The following is a 21,941-nucleotide window of genomic DNA, read 5'->3' as shown; positions in this document are numbered from 1 at the left end:
TTATAGTTCTGTATAAGCGAGCACCTATAGGCTTTATAGATTTACAGAATAATTATAATGCTGGGAATATAAAATATTAGTGCTTAGTGTTACAGTGTCCTCAGTCAGTACAAAATTATTGTTTGGGTTTTAATTTACTTTAAGTCAGAAAATGTAAGATTGTCACTATTTATATTAATATTTTAAAACTTTTTACACATTTCTTGGACCAGGTGCCTGGTGACATGGGCGCGTTTACTTTGTGAAAATTCGTAAACTGTACCCTTCAGATTTGTGTGCCATTCCATATTTATATTATACTTTGACAAAAAGTTTACTTTAAAACACAACTCTTCCCAGAACATCTCAGCAGATTACTCATTCTGAACACACTCAGGATTAAATCTCTTAATGTCAGCTGATAAAAATCGCAGTTGGGACTGTGTTACTTGGCAGAAAATGATTCTTTAAGGAGAAGAGTGTCAAATGGATCGTTTTGCCAGATTCCTCTGGAGTCTGGCAAAGCATGCTAAATGTTCTCTAAAATTGTACACAACTAAAACACTAAAGCCAAATTAATTACCTTGTTTTCCATTAAAAACATAAAATATTTATAAACAATGTCCATTTTGACTAATATACCAGTTAAAAAACCCATTGCGGTCGAGTGAATTCTAACTCATAGTGACCATATAAAATGGGGTAGAACTGTCCCATAGGGTTTCCAAGGCTGTAATCTCTGTGGAGGAGGCTTGGTGGCACTGCCGTTAAGAGCTCAGCTGCTAACCAAAAGGTCAGCAGTTCGAATCCACCAGTCACTCCTTGGAAACCCTATGGGACAGTTCTGCTTTGTCCTGTAGGGTCGCTACAAGTCGCAATTGACTCAGTGGCAACAGGTTTGGTATTTTAATCTCTAGAGAAGCAGGCTACTGCATCTTTCTCCTGAGGAGCAGCTAGTGGGTTCAAACTGCCTGCCTTTGGTTAGTAGCTGAGTTCTTAACCACAGTACCACCAGGGCTTTTTAGACTAATATAAAACCAAAAAACCAACCTTGTTGCTGTTGAGTTAATTCCTACTCATAGCAACCCTACAGTACAGAGTAGATCTGCCCTGTAGGGTTTCCAGGAAGCGGCTGGTGGATTTGAACTGCCAACCTTTTGGTTAGCTCTTAACCACTGTGTCATTAGCCCCTTATTGTTTTAACAAGGTCCCTGAGTGGCACAAACAGCTTGTTATCTACTACTAACATAAAGATTGGCAGTTCAAACCTACCCAGTGGTACTGCAGAAGAAAGGCCTGGCAATCTGCTTCCATAAAGATTACAGCCAAGAAAACCCTATGAAGCAGTTCTACCCTATGACACGTGGGGTTACCATGAGTCAGAATCTTCACTTTAAGATACAGTTCAAGCCCACGCAGCATGAGGTCCAACTTCCTGTCCCTCCATTCCAGTGTGACTTTTTATGTCCCTGCTTAGCTGCTTAGGGGATAACATTTTTACCCAACTGTTGATTAAATGCTTCCAGCAAAAGACAAAGCGGATCTCTGCAAAGAAGAGAGAGGTGCAGCAGCAGCTTGGGCAGGCACGGCAAGGAGAAGGGGGGCTGCGGGGCCGAGTGCAGGAGGAGCTGCAGCAGCTGCAGGGCACCCTGGACAGCGTGGAGCACAGCCGGGAGAAGCAGGAGCGCCGCATCCAGGTAGGAGCCGTATCCAGGTAGGAGCCAGGACCTCGGCGAGGTGAAGGAGGCCTCGCTAGCTTCTGGCTTACTTCTTAAGCTAGCAGGAGCAAATCTTTGTCTCTGCCTCTGATGCTCCGGCATTCCTTAAGTACTGACCTGAGTTGCCCCTTTTAATCATCACAACAGGCTTATCGAGTGGGTATGGGTAGTGTAGTTGGCATATTTTGCAAATGTGGACACTTAAAAAGAAATAATGTAAGGCCCTTGCGCAAAGTCACACTGCAGAGATCAATAAGAGAGCCAGCGTTTGAATCCACACTTGCCTGAATCCAGAAGTTTACATCATACCATTCCACTTTTCCAGGAAGTCTAGCAGCCATTTCTATGTATTATTGTGATCTTAACACATTACCTTAAAAAAAAAAAAAAACTTTTTAGTTGTTGCCACCTGCTCTCTTCCTTTTCTTTCTTCCTCTCTCCCTCACTGCCTGCCTTCCTTTCTTTTTTGAGAGAGATCAGAAGGCTTCCTTTCCACTCTTTGCCACTTATCCACATTTTTAGTAATATTGGTAGAGTCTGAAGACATTACAGTCGATGGCGAACTCAGAGATCATGATCCATACGCTTTCTGTTTTTAAATGAAGACACAGAGGCTCAGAAAGGAAATTCTTCTAGAAGACATTTGAAAAAGTGTGATTGCATGAAATAAGAGCTAATTATTAACTGGAGGTTCATAGCTTTCGAAATGAATGAAAATGTGACACTATTTCGTGACACCCTTTGATAATTTGTAACCGGATATGTTATTTTTTTCAAATGTAGGTTACATTAAGAAAATGGGAGCGATTTGAAACAAACAAAGAGACGGTAGTCAGATACCTTTTCCAAACAGGTTCCAGTCACGAACGCTTCTTGAGCTTTAGCAGTTTGGAAAGCTTGTCTTCAGAATTGGAACAGACAAAGGTATATCAACAAGGTCATCTGGCCTCTTGGTGCTCATTATTCAGAAGAAAAACTATATTCTACTCCATTACCACTATTCATCATGATTGTTATTCATTTAATCAATACTTACTATTGATGGCTCGCTCTTTTCAAAGCCCTGTGCTAGTTGCCCAGGGGATGGAAACTTATATAATTAAAAATCAAGAACTAAGAGAAAGTTTTCATGAAATTGGGAAATGATTAGTACCCTAATACACGGACAGATTTTTTTAAAAAATCTTTCTGGAGGTGATATTTTGAACTGAAACTTAAAGGGCAGAGAAGACTAAGCAAAGTAGAGTTTGGGAGAGAGAAAGGGCATTCTTGGGAAGGGGAAATGGCCTGAGCAAAAAAAGACACGAGGTATGAAAGTTCTAAACGTGGGGATTCTGTGTTGTAAAGCAGAATCAAAGGCAATGACGTTCTGGAGTAAAGCTGGGCCACTTCGCAGAGAGTCTTGAAAGCCGAAAGCATGACTCTCTAGGCAACAGGGAGCCACTGAAGGTTCTTAAGAAAGAATCGCGTGCTTACAGATGCATATGATCTAGAATAAGCATTCTCCTGGACACCTTTGCTCACTTTTCATAAAGTCTTCATTCCAGTTGGTAGCACTTGCCCGGTTGCCCTAAGGAATGGGAAACTAGCCCTTGAGTGCCCTCTGTGTGCCAGTGTGTGCAGGGTGTTCACTGCAGTATTATATTTAATCTTTGCAACAAGGCATGGCTTTAATGATGAGGAAATCAAAGTTGAGAGAGTTAATGTGGTTCAAGGTCTCACAACTAGTGAAGGGCAGAGCGCCTCTGTCTGCTGCCAGAGTCAATTCTTTCCTAATGCAGCCGGCTGCTACCCACAGGTCTAGGGCTTAGGCATATAGCTTACAAGGCTATTCTAGTTTGTTTAATTTTGTTTTTATCGATATTATTCTGTTCTCTAGGAGCCCTGATGGTGCAATGGTTACGCACTTGGCTGCTAAACGAAACGTTGCTAGTTCAAACCCACCCAGCAGCTCTGCCAGAGAAAGACCCAGCGATCTGCTCCTGTAAAGATTAGAGCCAAGAAAACCCAGTGGGGGCAGTTCTACTCTGTTATGTGGGTAGCTGTGAGACAAAATCAACTTGACAGCACCCAACAGAAGTAACAACATTCTGTTCTTTGAGATCCTCTGCATTGTGCTTTCTCCACACGTAGCTCACACAAAAGGCTCTGAGATTAAATGTATACGATAGCCTTTTCAAACATAATCCTACTTTCTCCGTGTTTTTTCTGGGTACTAGGAAACACCAGGACTCCTTGGGTGGTGCCATTGGTTAAGGCCTGGGCTACTAACCAAAAGGTTGGTGGTTCGAACCCACCTGGAAGTGCATTGGAAGAAAAACCTGGTGATCTGTTTCTGAAAAATCAGCCATTTTTTAGAGCACAGTTCTACTCTGACACACATGGGGTTGCCATGAGTCGGAATTGCCTTGATCTCATTGGATGTGGGTTTTTTTTAGGGAAATACTAGGAGGGAAAACACTTTTTTTTATACTTCTGAATCTATTCATGGGATTTTGGCAGATTACGCCATGATTCAGTCTTCACAATTGAAACTATAATGACTCCTAAGTTCATGTATGGTAATAGCAGGTGCTTCTAACCACAAAATTTAATGTGGTGACATTAGCAAATGTCATATTTTGGGATACTATAAATCTCTATATCATAAGAAAGCTGTGCTTACTCATTCTTATTTTCCCAAATTGCAGGGTACTTTTCTGAAGTAACATTGATGTTTCTATGAGGGCATTCTTCCAAGATATGAAAATTCAATAGTATTACGCTGTAACTCTATCTCATGTGGCATTATGTAAAAACTCTGGGAGAACCTGTAAAGGTGGCTGTTAGCCATCTGAGCTTTTAAAAATTTCTTACATCAGATTTTTATGTCACCCATTTAGGAGAGGGAAATTGATGACCAAATTTTAAATCTCTTTTGAGATCCTCTTATAGGATAAGAAATGAGACACTATGTTAATTTTCTTAACTCAAAATTATTTCAGGGTTTCCCTGTTCTAATGCAATATTCAATATATTTACCTTACAGCAGTAAGGTAACAGCTAAAGTTTACCAGTATCGCATACATATTAAATTTATTTTTTAATTAAAATTGTTATTGAATATATACGTTGTTCGGTGCCATTGATTTTAGACTCATAGTGACCCCATTTGACAGAGTAGAACTACCTAAGAGGATTTTCTAGGCTATAAACTTTACCATATCAGATTGCAAGGTCTTTCTCCTGCAGAGCCTCTGGGTGGGTTCAAACCACCAGCCTGTCGGTTAGCAGCTGAGCGCTTAACCTTTGCACCATCAGGGCTTCTATATATTACATAAAAACCCACTGCCGTCGAGTCAATTCTGACTCCTAGCAACCCTACAGGACAGAGTAGAACTGCCCCACAGGGTTCCCAAGGAGCGCCTGGTGGATTCCAACTGCCGATCTTTTGGTTAGCAGCTGTAACACTTAACCACTACCCCACCAGGGTTTCCAAATAGTTATTGAAAATCCAGTATATGAACTTCACAAATCATTTTATCCTGCATATTATATGAGGGACATAAAAAATGGTAATAGGTACCTGCCAGATTCTTAAACACTTAAAAATGAAATTGCTAATAAAGGGCAAATTGTAATCTTATGAGAGAAGTGTTACCATCTGGATTTTACATAAAAGACACGGAAAAGTTGTCAGTCGCCCAAAAACAGACAACCAGTAATTGGCAGATTCTGGATTCTAGTCCAGGTTTGACTGGTTCAAAAGGTATCTCCTTTCCATCTACTAGTATGTGCATATAGAGTAAAAAAAGGTCGAACAGCTTTAGGATCAGATTATTATATCCTTTTTTGAGAACTAGTTAACAAAATGTTTCCTTACAGTAAAGGTCACAATTACTCTCTGAATTTAAGATATTCTTCAGTTAAATTAACAGATCTTTATATTCACTGGCCTAGAAATCTATTATCTCTGTGATTGAAAAATCAGTCACTGGTGATCATTTCATGAATTGACCTATAGTAAAATCACGTAATTGTGAGTGAGTGAATAATTGTAATTCAGCTCAGAGCCCTAAACAATAAACTACAATCAAGAAACAATGGAGAGAACATTTTTGTGAGAATTGTTGAATAACTATGCAAGTAACATATTTTTATGCAAATGGCAAGGGCCTTCAGGAAACCCTGGTGGCATAAGGGTTAAGAGCTATGGCTACTAACCAAAAGTCCGCAGTTCAAATCCACCAGGCACTCCTTGGAAACCCTGTGGGGCAGCTTTACTCTGTCCTGCAGTGTTGCTCTGAGCCCGAATTGACTCGAAGGCAACGGGTTTGGTTTTAGTTTTTGGTAGTGTGCGCCTTCTACGCTTACTTGCCAACTGCACCCTCCCCTTGTTTTATTGATGCCGATTTTATTTTTACCTAGTACTGTAAAAATTATCATAGCACACTTTTGAAAATACCTCTTGGGGAGAGGGCACGATTGTCAAACAAACATAAAGGGGCATGTTATTTGCATAAAAATACAGTAAATAGCTGGTGAAATGAAAATAATTTAACCAAATATCCACTTTGGCCAGGATGAAAATAAGTCAGTTTTATTGGTCAAGAGTAGTTTAAAACCCGTACATAACAGAATCCATCCATCCATCCATCTATCTGTCCGTCCTGGAGGAGTCTGTAAAATATCTGCCATTCCTTTGAGGACAGATTAATATAAAATGCCCTTGTGACAATTTTGATGTCTTTTTCTAGGAGTTTTCTAAGCGGACAGAAGGCATTGCAGTTCAGGCCGAGAACCTTGTGAAGGAAGCCTCAGAAATACCGCTTGGACCCAAGAATGAGCAGTTACTTCAAAAGCAGGCCAAGTCAATCAAAGACCAAGTCAAAAAATTAGAAGACACACTTGAAGAAGAGTATGTGCTTGACCAGTCCTAAACTTTCTTCTCTGAGATAAAGTTAAATACAATCTTTCTTGGATATTGTATTCAAAACTTTCTTTCAAATTCTCAAAGTGTCTGTGTATTTCAGCATGTTTTGAGGAAGCAACTCATAATTCCAAAGAAAGTATCACCGATATGGAAAACAACAAAATGCAAGGGATGTGGTTTTTGCATCTTAAATTGATTCTGTTCATGAGAAAGCCATATCTATTACAGTCTGTGGCCTTTGTATGTTGTAGAGAGAATCTCAAAGAACCAATATTTAAAATAACTTTTAACTGCTTTATTTGGTTGTCACCAGGTACAGGGAAGCGGAGATAGTTCATTGGTGTAGATTCTAGGCCTAAATACATATCACGTAGACCAAATGTCCCCAACCCAAAGAAACTCATGGAACTTGTCTGTAGTGCCTCAAAATCCAAATTGCCACAGATGGTTATGCTTTTTTCCAGAAATTATCTTCAAATTTCTATTTTTAAACTTTTAATGTTTGTTTATCTAAAAAGAAAGGATGAATGGTTTGGCCTACGGCTATCCTGTTATATATACAGTATACACGAAAAGAATTTGGAGGGAATAAACGTTTGAGGATGTGGCAAATGTTCTTTGAACTAAGATGGCTAAACATTTCTATCTTAAAAGGTTATTTTGTTTAAATAATGGCAAGTCACCAACCCACAACAGCATATGATTCTTAAGCCGTAGGACATCATTTCTAAGATGGATTTTAAAACGTAAAATTCGTTTTTAATGCTGTCAACAATTTAAATCAGCGGTTTACGTGTCCCTAAAATTTGATACTTTATTTATAATGAGGTATGACTTGAAACTTGGAGGGTTTTATATTAAATGTTCTTCATCAAGTTACACAAATAATAACACTTTGAGTTTATTAGAAAGGAAGCCACTTTTATTAGCAATATCCATTTGAATCCTTATTTCATTTAAAAACTTGTAATGTTACATAGTTCACGTTACTTGCACTGCGAGAGCATTAGGCACGTCCAGGGTATAAATTTGAGACTGTAATACTATTTAATTTGACAATCAATGATGTTGCTGCACTCTTTGTGATGTCTTCAAGTGCCTTTTGGTAAACAGTGGCCTTCTTATCCCCCATCCTCCATTTCTTTTTTAAACCCAAGGACTTCTCAGTTAAATGACATACTGTTAGTTTCTCAGTCACTTCCTAAAGTATAAGCCATATTCACCTGATTATATATGCGTAGTTACTACAAACTAGAAATCTATATTTCAAGTTGGTTCATTAAGTTTATTACCAATAAAGCCCTAAATAAAGCCCAAGTTGTCTAAAAGCAGTCAGGTTGCTCTTGTACAGGAAGTTATAAAAGCCTTTTAGAGTCAGGACAGCACAGACATCCAAGAATAGCTGAAATCACTACCAGTTAGAAGTTACAGGCTTAACTCTAAGGATGGAAGAGTTCCCGCATGGCAGTCTGATATCCCAGCCAAAAGGTCTGTCTTTTATAAAGATCTTTGGCATCAAGCATCGCTGCCATGTCTCTCCTTTAAGAGCAAGAAGATACGTGTCTGTGAAAATAGGACCCCTAAAAACCGTGTGCACTGGAGTCTATTGTGGTACAGTTTATTCTAGTCAGTCCTGGCACTGTAGGTCATGTGCAGAGTTTAACTAGATCATACCTGGACTTCACCCCTCTGGACCCAGCAATATTTTGTTCTAAACAAGTTCCGTTCCTAGCATATCATAGACGCTACCCCATTAAATGTTCATTCTCAGGGGAGCTAGGAAGACTTGAGGCCTGAAAGACTACTAAGATCAAATGTGCATTTTCTATTTTCTGTTCCAGTAGGTTCCACCTTGAGGTGGTCACAAATGTCTTCGCAAGCTATTTCACTCAGTGATTGAAAGAATACTCTATTGTTACTCTCTATTAAATTACTGCATTTTGTTTACTTAATTTGGTTAATTTTAGTATTAAAACCATGGAAATGGTGAAAAGCAAGTGGGATCATTTTGGCAGTAATTTTGAGACCCTGTCCATCTGGATAACTGAGAAAGAGAAAGAACTCAGTGCCTTGGAAAGTCTCTCATCGGCCTTGGATGTGCAAATCGGCCAGATTAAGGTGATCTGCTCACGTGTTACATTTATGGTGATGAATAGCTTTTAAGGACTCCATTCTTACCTTTCATCAAATGCTCTTTGGGCCCAGGACAAATCTTTGGGTGATATGTGACACTACTAAAATTAAATTCACACAAAATACTGAGCTAAGAGGTCTCGATGGATACCGGGCAATACTTTACAGATGGAATTATGTATCAATATTGTCTGACTTATGCATTCAAAGTCAGTATTGTGTGCAATATCATTAAAATATTTTTATGGTTACATTATTCTTTTCCTTGACTTTCAACTCACCCCACTGGAGTGCTCTGTTGATTCATTGATACGACATGAAATGTATTCATCATTTATATAGCTATACGCTTTTAAGAACCATTCCAAATGTCTAGCTCAAGCGTTGGTAGTATTTACCCTAATCAACCACAAGGAGGAGTTCAAGAAATTATTTTCCTTAGATCAAGCAATCAGACATTCGCTCTAATGTTTTCATTTATGATGCCCTTGGACATGGACTACTGAGATGCTCTGATATTTTAGGTCTTTCATCTCTAAAATAGCCACATGAGTAGACTCTGAACCACCCACTTCATTCAAACAGTGTACAAATATGTGGCTGAAAGATATGGGCTCTGTGTTCATCTTTCTTTATCTCTTATACATTTCTAACATGGCACATTTTCAAATTTCAACCACTTCTTTTTCTAACACGGTTCATTTTCTTTGGGATGGGAAAACCCTCTGCCATTTCATTCGATTAAATATAGTAAGATAAATACCAAGGTGAGGGAACATTTCACATTATGACTCAGAACAAGCTATCACCATGTGCCTGGTGGGAGGATGAAATGCTTTATAGACAAGATTAGACGCTGTTCAGATTCTCCTGGCTCATCCCACATCTTGCGCAATCAAGAATCCAGGCAGTCTGGAATATGGAGTCTGCTTGTGTTTTCCATTATATACTAGGAAGAATAGATGCAGACCCATTAAAGAATAATAATGAGATGTTTGTAATCTTTAAATATTTTTAAAAGTTGCCATTTAATTATTTTTACTAAACTCTAAGAAGACAAATAAATAGCAGATTAAAATTTGTTTTCCTCAAAATTTCCCTTTTTTGAAATTTAACAAGCACTTTTTAGCCTTTTTGTAATTTATTTACTGTTATTTTAAACTACATTCCAGCACTTCCAAACGTTGCCAATGACCAAATGCCACCTCATTGTTACTCTCAAGGGAAAAAAATTATACATTTACCTTTAAATATGCAAACATTGAACTATGCATTTCCATGCCAGAAGATGAGAAATACATCTTAATATGTCTGATATGCCATTTTGAAAACTATCTAAAGTGTGTAAAATGAATATGAATACTAGGAAAAAAGTGTTGCCTAGAAATAGGCAAAGAGAGTAGACTACATTGTAGTGTGGAATTTGGTCTTTTAAGTTCATATTCTGTTTTCAAACAGAAGAGTCTGTTGTAGGAAATATTAAAAATATGTTAACACTTGTTATGATAGTGTTTTCACTTGAAAACACCCTTTAGGATTAAAATTAATGAAGCATTTAGCTTTTGTGAAGATAAGAACTCGAAGCCCGATTCTTGTTCTTCATCCTTGTTGGCTGCAGTTACATCAGCCCCAGTTCTTTCTTATATGTTATTCCCAGTTGGCTGGTTTCTTATGCCTCATTGGTAATTTCTAGAACATATACAGGGTTCATAGTCCACATTTTTTTTTTTTTGCCACAACCCAACAATATAATTTTATATTTTGCTTTTATGAGTTTGTTGGTGACATGCATTACTCTGAGAACTAAGAACTTTGTTCTTAGCCAAGATTGTATCACTGATGTATTAAAAAAAAAAAAAAAGAAAGAAACACCTAAAACAATTCTTGACACATAGTAGACACTCAATATGTATTTGTCAAATTTATGAATAATTTTTTTTGAAAAACAAAGACCTTGAAACATAGCAATACAATGAAAGATGGAGTAAATCCTCAAACAACAAACATTTACCAGATAGACTACTGTGGTCATGCCTACGAAAAATAAAAATACGTAAGTGACACATATGTGGCACTTAGCTGATATAAGTCATTTCTGATCGACTCATCTAGACAGGTTATTTCCGACTACCCTGGCTCATCCAGGCAATGGTCACATTCTTTTTTTTTTTTCTGTTTGAGATAAGGGTATTTTCCATTTAAATTATTTCAGACTGATATTTGTCTGAATTTTTAGTTCCAATTTGATTGAATGGTTTTGGACCCTTTTTCCAGAAGAATAATTTTCATTCTCTTATGCATAAATGAGGTTCTTTATTTATGACAGACCCCTCCTGTGCACTCATGCACACACACCCTTCATGGCGATCGGTGGTTTCCATGTATCAGTTAATATGTAGTATGGCCTCTGTGCCCCAGATGGAAAGTATAGTGTATAGCCTTTTTACTATAGAGTACATAAGCTAATGAACGATAACAGCAATTCATAAAGTGGGATCCCTGGACCACCAGCATCAGTGTCACCTGGGGATTCATTAGCAATGAAAATTCTTAGACCCCTCCCAGACTTAACTGAACCTGAGTCCCTGGGGATGGGGGCCAGGGGATTCTGATATGTTTTAAATTTGGAAACCACTGGCATAAAGAATAGATGATAGATTTGAAAAGATCAGTTTTAGCTAGGCGTGGAATCAAAAAACATGTTTTAGTTTCATAAAAGGTGAAATATTCAACTACATTCTGGAAAAATTAAGTAAATGTGAGCATTAGCATTCCTGTTAGTTATTGGAGCACACTGCTTCTGCAGATGAGTCGATAAAATGCTCGACGGGTAGGGTAAACAGGTAATTCTCTGTATCATTGGACCTACAATGAAAGTTCTAGGCACTTTGTCCCTGCTTACTTCACTGCAAGCAGGAGCCATTATTTCTCTTCCTTTTCTAGCCGACTAGCATGACCACCATCCACCTGTATTTTGCAGACATTGTCTGCATGTCTGTTCTTTATAAATGAGGCCAAAAAAACATGGTGTTTTTTTATAGCCACTTTCTAATGGTCCAAATAGATTGAAATATCAGTTACAGAAAGATTTTCTGATGTTCCTTCTGTACAGATACATATACCATGTCAGAAAGGCGGGCTTGCTAAGCCGGCATTGTTATTTTTCTTGTCTTAAATATTAGGTCACAATTCAGGAAATAGAAAGTAAGATCAGCAACATTACAGGATTAGAAGAAGAAGCGCAGTCTTTTGCTCAGTTTGTTACCACCGGAGAATCTGCCCGAATCAAAGCCAAGTTGACACAAGTAAGAAGATACTGGGAAGAACTCCGAGAACACGCACGGTGCCTGGAGGCAACAATCCTGGGACGTTTGTCTCAAGAGCAAAAGTTCGAAGAGAACCTTAGAAAGGTAGGAATTAGTTCCTGCATGCCGAATTATCTATTTCACATTGTATTTATAGTAAAATGCAATCAATAGTCCAGGAGAACTTGAATAAGGAAAAGACACAATTTATTACTAATCAGCCAAATTGTCAGTGATAACTAAGTTTATAATTATTTATATGGAATCTTACTTGAAGGAATACAAGAGTATTGTGTTCGGAGGGCCATTCAGACTTCATCACATTCCTTTCAGATAATGGGAGACACTGATTTTAGATTAAAAAAAAAATCTTATCACACATTGACAGTGAGCCAAAAAAAAAAAAAAAAAAAAAGTGTCAGACGGCTTCCCCAATATTTTTTGACTTGATTTATTTTTTCCCACGATGATTTTTATATTTTCCCGTTGTTTTAGATGCAGCAGTCTGTGTCTGAATTTGCGGATAAACTTGCTGACCCTGATCTAGTTAAACCATGTTCTTCCGCTGCAGAAACGTACAAAGTTCTCCAGGAGCATATGGTGAGAGCATACGTCAACATTTCTATTGACTAATCAACTCGGGTATTGGCTAATGACTGCTTGAAAAGAGAGCATAGTAAATCATTTTGTGAGAACTAAGATAAGAAAGATTTTTGTGTTAGCTGAAGAATTCTATATTTCAAATGTGTTCACCTCATATAACACAAGAAAATATAAGTATGCCGGTGAGTTTGCATCCACATTTTAAGTTAAATGAACACTTAAATCTAAAATGTTTCTTTTAATTTGAGCATGTGACATTTTCAGAGTACGGTTTTAATAAACCTATTCTGTTTTCTCTGGAATGAACTTTAAAAAATTAAATATGCGCGAAAAGAAAGACAGGTGTGTAGCAGATTTCAGATTTTAACCCATGACACTCAGATGTGCAAAAACGATGTCATCACTGGCCTGATATAGTGGCTGGCTCTTTTGGTCTGATCCCTGAGCTGGTGACCACTGAGAGACCATCTGCAAAGCAGCAAACGGGTGCTTCCAGCAGAATTCAGGGAGGGAGCAAAGTGGGGAGAATCACGCACAAAGGTATACTAAGTAGAGACAGGCCTTGACTATTAATTTATAAGTATATTAATCTATTTCATGTGCACACATGTGCATAAATAGATGTAAATACTGAAAAAGGACTGCAGCTTAGACACCAAATGGTTGACAGAGGCACTTCTGGGAAGGGTAGTGGGATTTAAATTCTTTGAATCTTTTATTCTGAGGATGCATTCTTGCATTACTTATATAATTTTTTAAGAAATACAAAAAAATGAGGAAAAGTAGAAAATTGAATTTGATGAAATTATCTTAAAATAGACAGCTAAGTTACTACGTCAGTACCATAACCCATTGCTGTTGAGTTGGTTCTGACTCACGGCGACCCAATGTGCAGAATAGAACCGATCTCCACAGGGTTTCCAAGACTGTGACCTTTTGGAAGCAGATCACCAGGCCTTTCTTCCAAAGTGCCTCCGGGTGGGTTTGAGCCACTAACCTTTTGGCTAGTAGTCAAGGGCTTAACTGTACCAACCAAGGACCCCAATTCAGCACCAGAAAGCATAATATTCTCTCTCTTTTTTTTAATATTTAGACTTCCTAAAGCAAGTTATGTTTTTCTGCCTTGATTTTCTAATCTGTAAAATAACCTGTTGCTGTCGAGTTGATTCTGACTCATAGTGACCCTATAGGACAGAGTAGAACCACCCCATAGAGTTTCCAAGGAGCATCTGGTGGATTTGAACTGCCGACCTTTTGTTTAGCAGCTATAGCACTTAACCACTACGCCACCAGGGTTTCCATCTGTAAAATGGGCACAATGAAAAGAAATGCCTCTTAGTTTCCTTATGATGATTAACTGAGTAAATACGTGTTTTTTTTTTTTAATACAGTACCTGCCCCATACTACAGCTCACTTATTATTATCTCTGATTCCTGATAGCAGCTATAATCCTTTACATATATTTCTATAGAGATCATAGCCTGTTACATGTACCTTTTATAAATTAGGAATTAGGGTTTTTTTTAGGTGCAAATATATTTAGCATAAATTTAATAATTTTCATAAAATATCGGAATGGTTAAGAGAAAGTGGAAATTATTCAGATATATAGCAACAAATTCTTATTTTGGGAATATTCTCTCCATTCTCATTTTTTATTTCTGTTGTCACAAAGTAACCTTCTTACTTTCACTGTGTCTTACTGAAAATCATCAGCAGAGGCGTGCTTTAGTGCCATTGGCTGTTTGTCACTGAGGGAAAATTTTTGTGATGATGCCTCTCAAAGAAAAAAAAAATAGGTCTCATTTTTGACCCTGGTCTTTTGTCATATTCCTTCTGCACTTTCATTAGGATCTATGTCAGGCTCTGGAGTCACTGAACAGCACAGTTGCTGCTTTCTCAGCCAGTGCCCGCAAGGTCACGACCAGAGAGTCCGCTGTCCAGGAGGCTTTGGCTCTACGGCAGCAATATGAGGGGGTGCTGAGCAGGGCTAAGGAGAGACAGACTATGCTGGAGAGCCGCCTGGCCCACTGGCAGAGGTGAGTGGGCAGCCTTCTGGTAGTATGGGTTTCAGTGTTGCTGTTAGCTACTGGGGAGTCAGCCCCCAACTCATGGCGACCCCCTGCACAACAGAAGGAAATACTGCCTGGTCCTGTGTCATCCCCATGATCAGTTGTGGACCTGACTGTTGTGATCCATAGGGTTTTCCAGCGCCATCCTCACAATTGTTGTAATTCTTGAGCCCATTGTTGCAGCCACTGTGTCAGTATGCATGGAAGGCAAGAGTTCTACCATTGAACCACCACAGGGCTGCTCGGACTTCAGCAGGCAGCAGTCAGTGGAACAGCTGGACTAACTGTACTTTAGCGATGGAAGTGAATCATCCCAGATGTAGACCATGGGAACTCCTGTGTCTAATACGAGAATATCTTGTTGACATTCATTGTAAGATGTAGACCCCCTAAAGTGGAGAGGACATGTGTGTATCCTTACATGCTAAAAAAATATGTGTGAAAGCACATATGTGAGAATGAAGGGACTGGGTTTTGTAGCTGCCCTTCTAGGAAGAGGCTAACCAGTGCTGTATCACGTATGGTGGTTGGTGTTGGACTCTCTGACTTTCGTTTTCTAGTATGATCACTCTGGATGAATTTGTTTTTTTAATCTCTGTTTTCCTTAGGCTAGAGAAAGAGCTGTCGACCTTTCTGACTTGGTTAGAGCGGTGCGAAGCCATGGCAAGTTCCCCAGAAGTGGGCGTTTCTGCAGACAGAGTCAAAGTGGAGGGTGAACTTCAGCTAATACAGGCAAGTTCACAGAAGGGCAAGGAAGGACAATTAAATGCTTTTTGCTATGGTTGCATTATAAACAAACAAACCCGTATCCAACTTACTTCTTGTCCTGGTTTTGTAATCCTTGTAGTATCATTTAATGTCAAACCAAACCCATTGCCTTCGAGTCGATTCTGACTCACAGCAACCTTACAGGACAGAGTAGAACTGCCCCATAAGATTTCCAAGGAGCAGCTGGTGGATTCAAACTGCCAACCTTTTGGTTAGCAGCTGAGCTATTAACCATTGTGCCATCAAGTCTCCTATTTAATGTCAAGGTATCCTGAAAAGAAGAGCACCACCGTGGCCTGAAAGATAAAGTAATGATGACCTTTGTGACGATCTGTTTCTGTGCTGGATTAGAGAACCCTGTTTGATGGCAGGCATTTGAATAAAAACCACCCGGCAGGGGAGTTGGGTGAGGAATGGGCAGAAATATCGATGGAACAATGTTGACTGTGAGTTAAAAGTTTTTGAAGCTGGATGATAGGTGTGTCCTCTCTACTTTGATATTTATATGATATTTTTTATACTGAAAAGGCTCTTAAAAGAGTACTCGTTTATTATATCTGTGAAGAAGCCAACTTTTTAAACAACAGGTGATACTATTGAATTCTAGGGATTAAATTGCTTGAAGTGATAATGTCAGGCAGAAAATTCAGAAGGCAAAACTGCTGATCAGAAGAGTTAATTTTGTTATAGATTTATACCTCAACTTTCTTCTATCTTTTATAAAAAGTTTAAGAGGAAGCTAGGTTCTTTTACTTCTCATAATTGCTTCTCTAAAAACTCCCTGAGAGGTTGTCTGTAGCATCTGTGCCTACTGCTCTATCGTCAAATACCTTCCTTCATCGGTGTTGGGAGTACCCCATAATCCTGGCTTTCCCGCCTTTCTGCCTTAAACACTAATTTTCAGCATTAATCTTTATAAAAGTCCCTTTGATTGTTATGTTAGTCACTTGCTGAGAAGCCCACAGTGACTGTGTATGAGGATAAAGGTCCAACTTCTCAGTCAACGTCTGGTTCTTCTTATAAATACAGTGTGTGGGGCTCTAAGAGGGGAAGACTCAACTCCTTTCCTTAAAAATGACAAGGCATAGACACAAAGATGTCTGGCGGTATAAAACTGTATCCCTGTGTAGCTCTGTGTGGAAAGTAGGCACTCTGTGCGATAGAGGACCAAGAGAGTGGTGAAGCTCACTCTCCGGCAGACACACATGGCATCCCACTGTTGTCTGGACATGACTCGTACGTCCCACCTCCTGGTCTTGCTCCATGTGCTTGCTCTTTCTTTTTTTCTGCTCAGCATAAGTCCCGATTCTGCTTTATGGTCTTCCCTTTCATCTGCAGGCTGTGGGACTGACTTCCTGCTTCCTGATACTTTTAGCAAGTTTGCTTGCATCACGCATGACCTCATTAAGGAAGAGAAAAACATTTTTCTGATAAGCGTCTTCTATATGCCGAGCTTACACCTATCATTCCATTTAATGCCATTTCATATTGTTAGCTATCTGTGTGAGTGTCTGTATCTTCTGTCTAATCGGGTAGGAGCCGAAACTCTTTTGTACCACCCCTTACAGCACTTAAGTGATTCATTTCCTGATTAGATAAAAGAATAAGAGGTTCTATTGCATGGAAGTGAAATTACCAGCACCTAAGCTCCCTGTTTTGGCCTTAATATAGTTTCCGAACAGACAAGGAGGTCATGTTCTTGGTCTAGAATTGCATCTTTGATATTGTTAGATAATGTTGTTTCTCTTTAGCAATAGCAAAGGCTTCATCCAGAAAGAAATTTCACAGCTTCTAAAGCCGCCTAATTTAATTTAAATCAGATTCTGGAGAAGTAATTCAGGTTGCAGAACATCTTTGAGATTGTATTAGAGGTGTATCAGCGTATCAGTTAAGGTTCCACCAGAGAAACAGAGCCAGTAGGAGATATACATTAAGAGATACATTGCAAGGACTTGGCGTGCCTTATTGTGGGGACTGGCTAGGCAAGTCTGAAATCAGTAGGAGAGGCCTTCGGGAAGGGTAGGCTGGAGCCCTCGGGAAAGGCCAAAGCTTCTGTCTACAGATGGAATTTCTTCTTTATCAGGGAAGACTCAGGTCTGCTCTTAAGACCTTTCAACTGATTGACTCAGGCCACCCTCATGATTTAATATAATCTTCCTTTTTACTTAGTCAACTGATTATGGGCTTTAATTACATCTACAAAATACCTTCACAGCAACACCTAAATTAGTGTTTGATTGAATACCTACGGAGCCTAGCCAAGTTGACACATAAAACTGCCCATCACAGAGGGTAAGTGGAATCTTTTTAAAATCAAGTTCAAACAAACAAACAAAACCTTTCTTTTAGCCTGGACTCAATGACATCCAGTTTTGCAAGAATGTAGAGCTTTGAACGACCACCTGGCCACAGGGCCCTTCCTGTTCACAGCATGGGGACGAGGTCTGTGATGTATTCTTTTGTTCTCAGGCCCTGCAAAGTGAAGTTGTGTCCCAGGCCTCACTCTACAGCAACCTTTTGCAAATGAAGGAATCGCTGTTCTCAGTGGCCTCTGGGGAGGATGTGAAGATGATGAAGCTGCGTCTGGAGCAGCTGGATGAGAGATGGAGAGTTTTGCCACAGATCATTAGCAAGAGGTTGGGTTTTTGGTTTTCTTTCAACTTCTAATAATGTTTTGTTTTTTAATGATGAGCATATAAATTAAGAAAACAATTTACTTATCTGACTCGGCTATTGAGGGAATAGTTATAGAAGGGGGGAAGTATCTGTCATTTTGAAAATCAAGGTGCTTAAAAACATAGCATTTCTGATGAACCTCAATTCAAAATTTCAATCTTAACAGTTAGTGCAAATGATCAAACCAGTTGAAATATATTGAAGAGAGTAGGATTGGTCATGTTCATATTATTTATTGCCAGAGCACACACACACATACATATATGGCACCTACTTCATTTCATTCCTATAGGAAAATTGTTAATATCTTAATAATTTATCAATATATTATAATTAAAATTGCATATAATTATATATGATATAATTTATTAAAAACAGATTACATCTTAATTAACTAGATGATTTAGCAATGGGCATCTGGAGGGAGATCATACAGGCAGAGGGACAAAAAGCGCCCGACACTGAGGCAGTCATGAGCTAGGGTGTTGGGGAAACAGGGAGAAGGTCAGTGTGAGTGGGAGGCAGAGCTGTGTCACAAGGTCAGGGTCCTCAAAAACCAGTGGCCGTTGATTCAACCCCAATAAGTGGCCACCAAAGGAGGTGTTACGTGAGGTCCTTGGGAGACTGCAGTAAGGAGTTTGGGGGCTTTGCTTTTCTAAGTTCAGCAGGAAACTGCTGGGGTGTTCAAGAATGGCAGGTGAAGGATCTGATTACATTAAAAATCATTTGGATTGTTGTCTAGAGGGTGGATTGTAAGGAGGCAAAGGTAGAACGAAGGAGGCACATTTAGAAGGCTACTGGAGGCCAGGCGAGAGATGATGGGGCTTAGACCAAGGCAGAGGTATTGCAGAGCAGAGAATCAATATATATTGTGGTAACGGAGGCAGCTGATGGGACACCCGCTATGTCAGATATGGTGGTAGAATGGTGATGCATAACGTGAAGTTCCTAAGACCATCTGATTGGTGGTAACATTTACTGAGCCTGAAAAATTATGTGAGAAACAATTTTTGGGAAGTAGAAAACGTCAAAGTCGTGGCTTGCCCATGTTTGACATCACTTTTGCCCTTCGGTAAGCTTATTCTAAAAATACATCATTAATTCTTTCTGTCCATGTACAGAACTTTTTAACTTTAACGCCTCTCTCTACATAGGATTAATTTTCTTCAGTCTGTGGTTGCGGAGCACCAGCAATTTGATGAGCTGCTGCTTTCCTTTTCTGTCTGGATTAAGCTGTTTCTCAGTGAATTACAAACGACCTCTGAGATAAGTGTAATAGACCATCAAGCAGCTCTTATTCGGCATAAGGTAAAGATAATCTTTTACACTTGAAGGATTTAGTCATGAAAGAGAGCTTTCAATTCAATGTTAAAAACAAAACAAAAACACTCAGCAACAATTTAATTTTTTATTCACATGCATATGTTTTAGTAATGGAGCGTATGGGTCCAGGCATTGTGTTATACAGATAAATTAAGCAGATAAAACCACATCACACCTTAAGACAGTGTTTCTTCATAGTGGAGCAAAGGTTTTCTGGATGAAGTGATAAAGAATGTTCGTTTTTAATCTACCTGGTTTATTTTGTTCCAGTACTGAAAACCAATACTGAATTCCAGTGCTTTCACTCTGTATTTTTTCTGAATTCCTATTTAGCTTAAAAGTAATTTAAAATTTGTAATTTTCCTTATTTTTTAATTATGCATAATATCTAACGTGGCATCCAAAAAGCACTTAAAGGAATCAGATACTGACCATCAGATAGAAAGGTAGTTGGAAATAAGCTAAATAATAAGCCTGTAAATGGTATTAGTTAATGATACCTTTAATATTTATTGAATGCTCACCAAGTGCTGGCTTTTGTATTAAGTAAACCAAAAGCCAAACCAAACCGATTGCCACTGAGTCGATTCTGACTCTAGCAACTCTACAGGACAGAGTAGAACTGCCCCAAAGTGTTTCCAAGGAGTGAATAGTGAATTCGAACTGTCAAACTTTTGGTTAACAGCTATATAGCTCTTAGCCACTGTACCACCAGGGCTCCTTATATTAAGTGCTAGACATATTATCTTCTCCAGTTGTCCCAATATTCCTGCAAGGGAGGGGTTCCTATTATTCCTGTTGACAAATGAGGAAAGTAAAGCCCCAGGTCGCACAGCTTGTAAATGGTAGTACATACATAAGGACTTTAATAGAAGTAGTAATGATAGCCACTTTCCGCTAAACAGTTCATGTGGCAAAAATGTATCTTTATGGAATGTTGTTATGCAAATCTCTATTAGCATGGAAAGAAAATTATTATCAGTAGTAGTAGTAGCTTATCATGCCCTATCTTGTTCCAAAGAAGATTTAAAGAAAAACATTAAAGCAAGTAATTTTTATATGAGAACCTGCTGAGATTATTAGCAATTTTCTGCTAGTTTCTCAACATGACTTACTGTGAGCTAGCGAAATTTACTATACAAGTCTCTGGTTTATTCTGTATTTCTTTAAAGACAAGGCAACTAAGTTGTGTGCAGATTTTAATCTACCTCTGAAGATGCTAACGTCCATCTATCCCCACATCTTTTCACTGCAAGCTCCGTTGGTGTATATATAAGCATTTTTTTTTTTTTATATCTCAAGTTTTCAGTTTCTTTCAATTAACAATTTCTATCCACAAGGAAATTCTTTTCCATGGGATGAATTAGTCCCAACTCAGAGTTGTATTTTATGTGAAATATATAGATGTGCAAAATGGGAGATTTTACAAAAGTTTCTAAAGCATTCATTGCAGATGACTTTAAATAATATGCTACAGGCTCCATTTAAAATCTAACTAGACATCACAAAATCCTGCAATGTATCTGTGTTGTAAACCAGAGCATAATTGACGAATTACATACTCTCTTTCCCCTCCAGGACCATGCAGCAGAAATAGAGAGCAAAAAGGGAGAAATGAAGAGTCTGCAGGGGCACCTGGCAAAGCTGGCTTCTCTCGGCCGTGCCGAGGACTTCCACCTCCTCCAGGGCAAGGCAGAGGACTGCTTCCAGCTGTTTGAGGAGGCCAGCCAGGTTGTGGAGAGGCGACAGCTTGCCCTGTGCCAGTTAGCAGAATTCCTACAGAGTCATGCCTCTCTGTCAGGGGTTCTCCACCAGGTGAGGCAAACGGTGGAAGCCACTGACGGTATGAATAAGAAACAGTCTGACTTATTAGAAAAGGACTTAAATGATGCCATTCAAGATGCTAAGACATTAGAGTCTACTGCCATTGGTCTTGACGGCATTCTTACCAAAGCCCAATACCATCTGAGAAGTGGAAGCTCTGAGCAAAGGACTTCCTGCAGATCCATGGCTGATCAGCTCAGTTTGGAGTTAGAGAGGATCCAGAACCTCCTGGGAACCAAGCAGAGTGAGGCAGATGCCCTGGCAGCATTGAAAAAGGCATTCTTGGACCAGAAAGAGGAGCTACTGAAAAGCATTGAGGACATCGAAGAAAGGACAGACAAAGAGCAATTAAAAGAACCGACCCGGCAAGCTCTTCAACAGAGGTAACAGGAAATTGTGTGGAAGCAAGTTGTCTTTTATTTGTCCTGGAATTAACAGTTGTGTAAAACTGATAATAGTACCGTATTTAGCAATTTCTTTTTCTAATATTTTGAAGATAAAATTATGGCTAATTTGACACTTAAACCCACTGCCGTTGAGTCAATTCCGACTTGTAGTGACCCTATAGGACAGAGTAGAACTGCCCCATAGTTTCCAAGGAGCACCTGGCAGATTCAAACTGCCGAC

The 21,941-nt window shown here is 39.0% G+C and overlaps 1 protein-coding gene across 11 annotated transcripts in view; it reads left to right on the top strand.

Moving 5' to 3' along the window:
* The window catches only part of SYNE1 (spectrin repeat containing nuclear envelope protein 1), a 556,892-nt gene that overhangs the window by 222,399 nt on the left and 312,552 nt on the right, over window positions 1-21,941 (top strand). For all 11 annotated transcript variants that reach the window (XR_010323142.1, XM_064292282.1, XM_064292277.1 and 8 more), the window contains exons 29-39: window positions 1,506-1,676; window positions 2,481-2,621; window positions 6,434-6,594; window positions 8,577-8,727; window positions 11,925-12,152; window positions 12,543-12,647; window positions 14,503-14,690; window positions 15,332-15,455; window positions 17,961-18,127; window positions 19,322-19,475; window positions 21,069-21,697. Coding sequence is in view for 10 of the 11 variants with exons in the window: in XM_064292282.1 (XP_064148352.1) it covers window positions 1,506-1,676; window positions 2,481-2,621; window positions 6,434-6,594; window positions 8,577-8,727; window positions 11,925-12,152; window positions 12,543-12,647; window positions 14,503-14,690; window positions 15,332-15,455; window positions 17,961-18,127; window positions 19,322-19,475; window positions 21,069-21,697 (2,219 nt within the window). In the remaining variant the exon portion in view is untranslated. The remainder of the gene's footprint in view (window positions 1-1,505; window positions 1,677-2,480; window positions 2,622-6,433; window positions 6,595-8,576; window positions 8,728-11,924; window positions 12,153-12,542; window positions 12,648-14,502; window positions 14,691-15,331; window positions 15,456-17,960; window positions 18,128-19,321; window positions 19,476-21,068; window positions 21,698-21,941) is intronic.

This window comes from Loxodonta africana, chromosome 1 (assembly GCF_030014295.1).
Source record: "Loxodonta africana isolate mLoxAfr1 chromosome 1, mLoxAfr1.hap2, whole genome shotgun sequence".
Lineage (NCBI taxonomy): Eukaryota > Metazoa > Chordata > Mammalia > Proboscidea > Elephantidae > Loxodonta > Loxodonta africana.
This window is presented reverse-complemented; position numbering and strand designations above follow the sequence as displayed.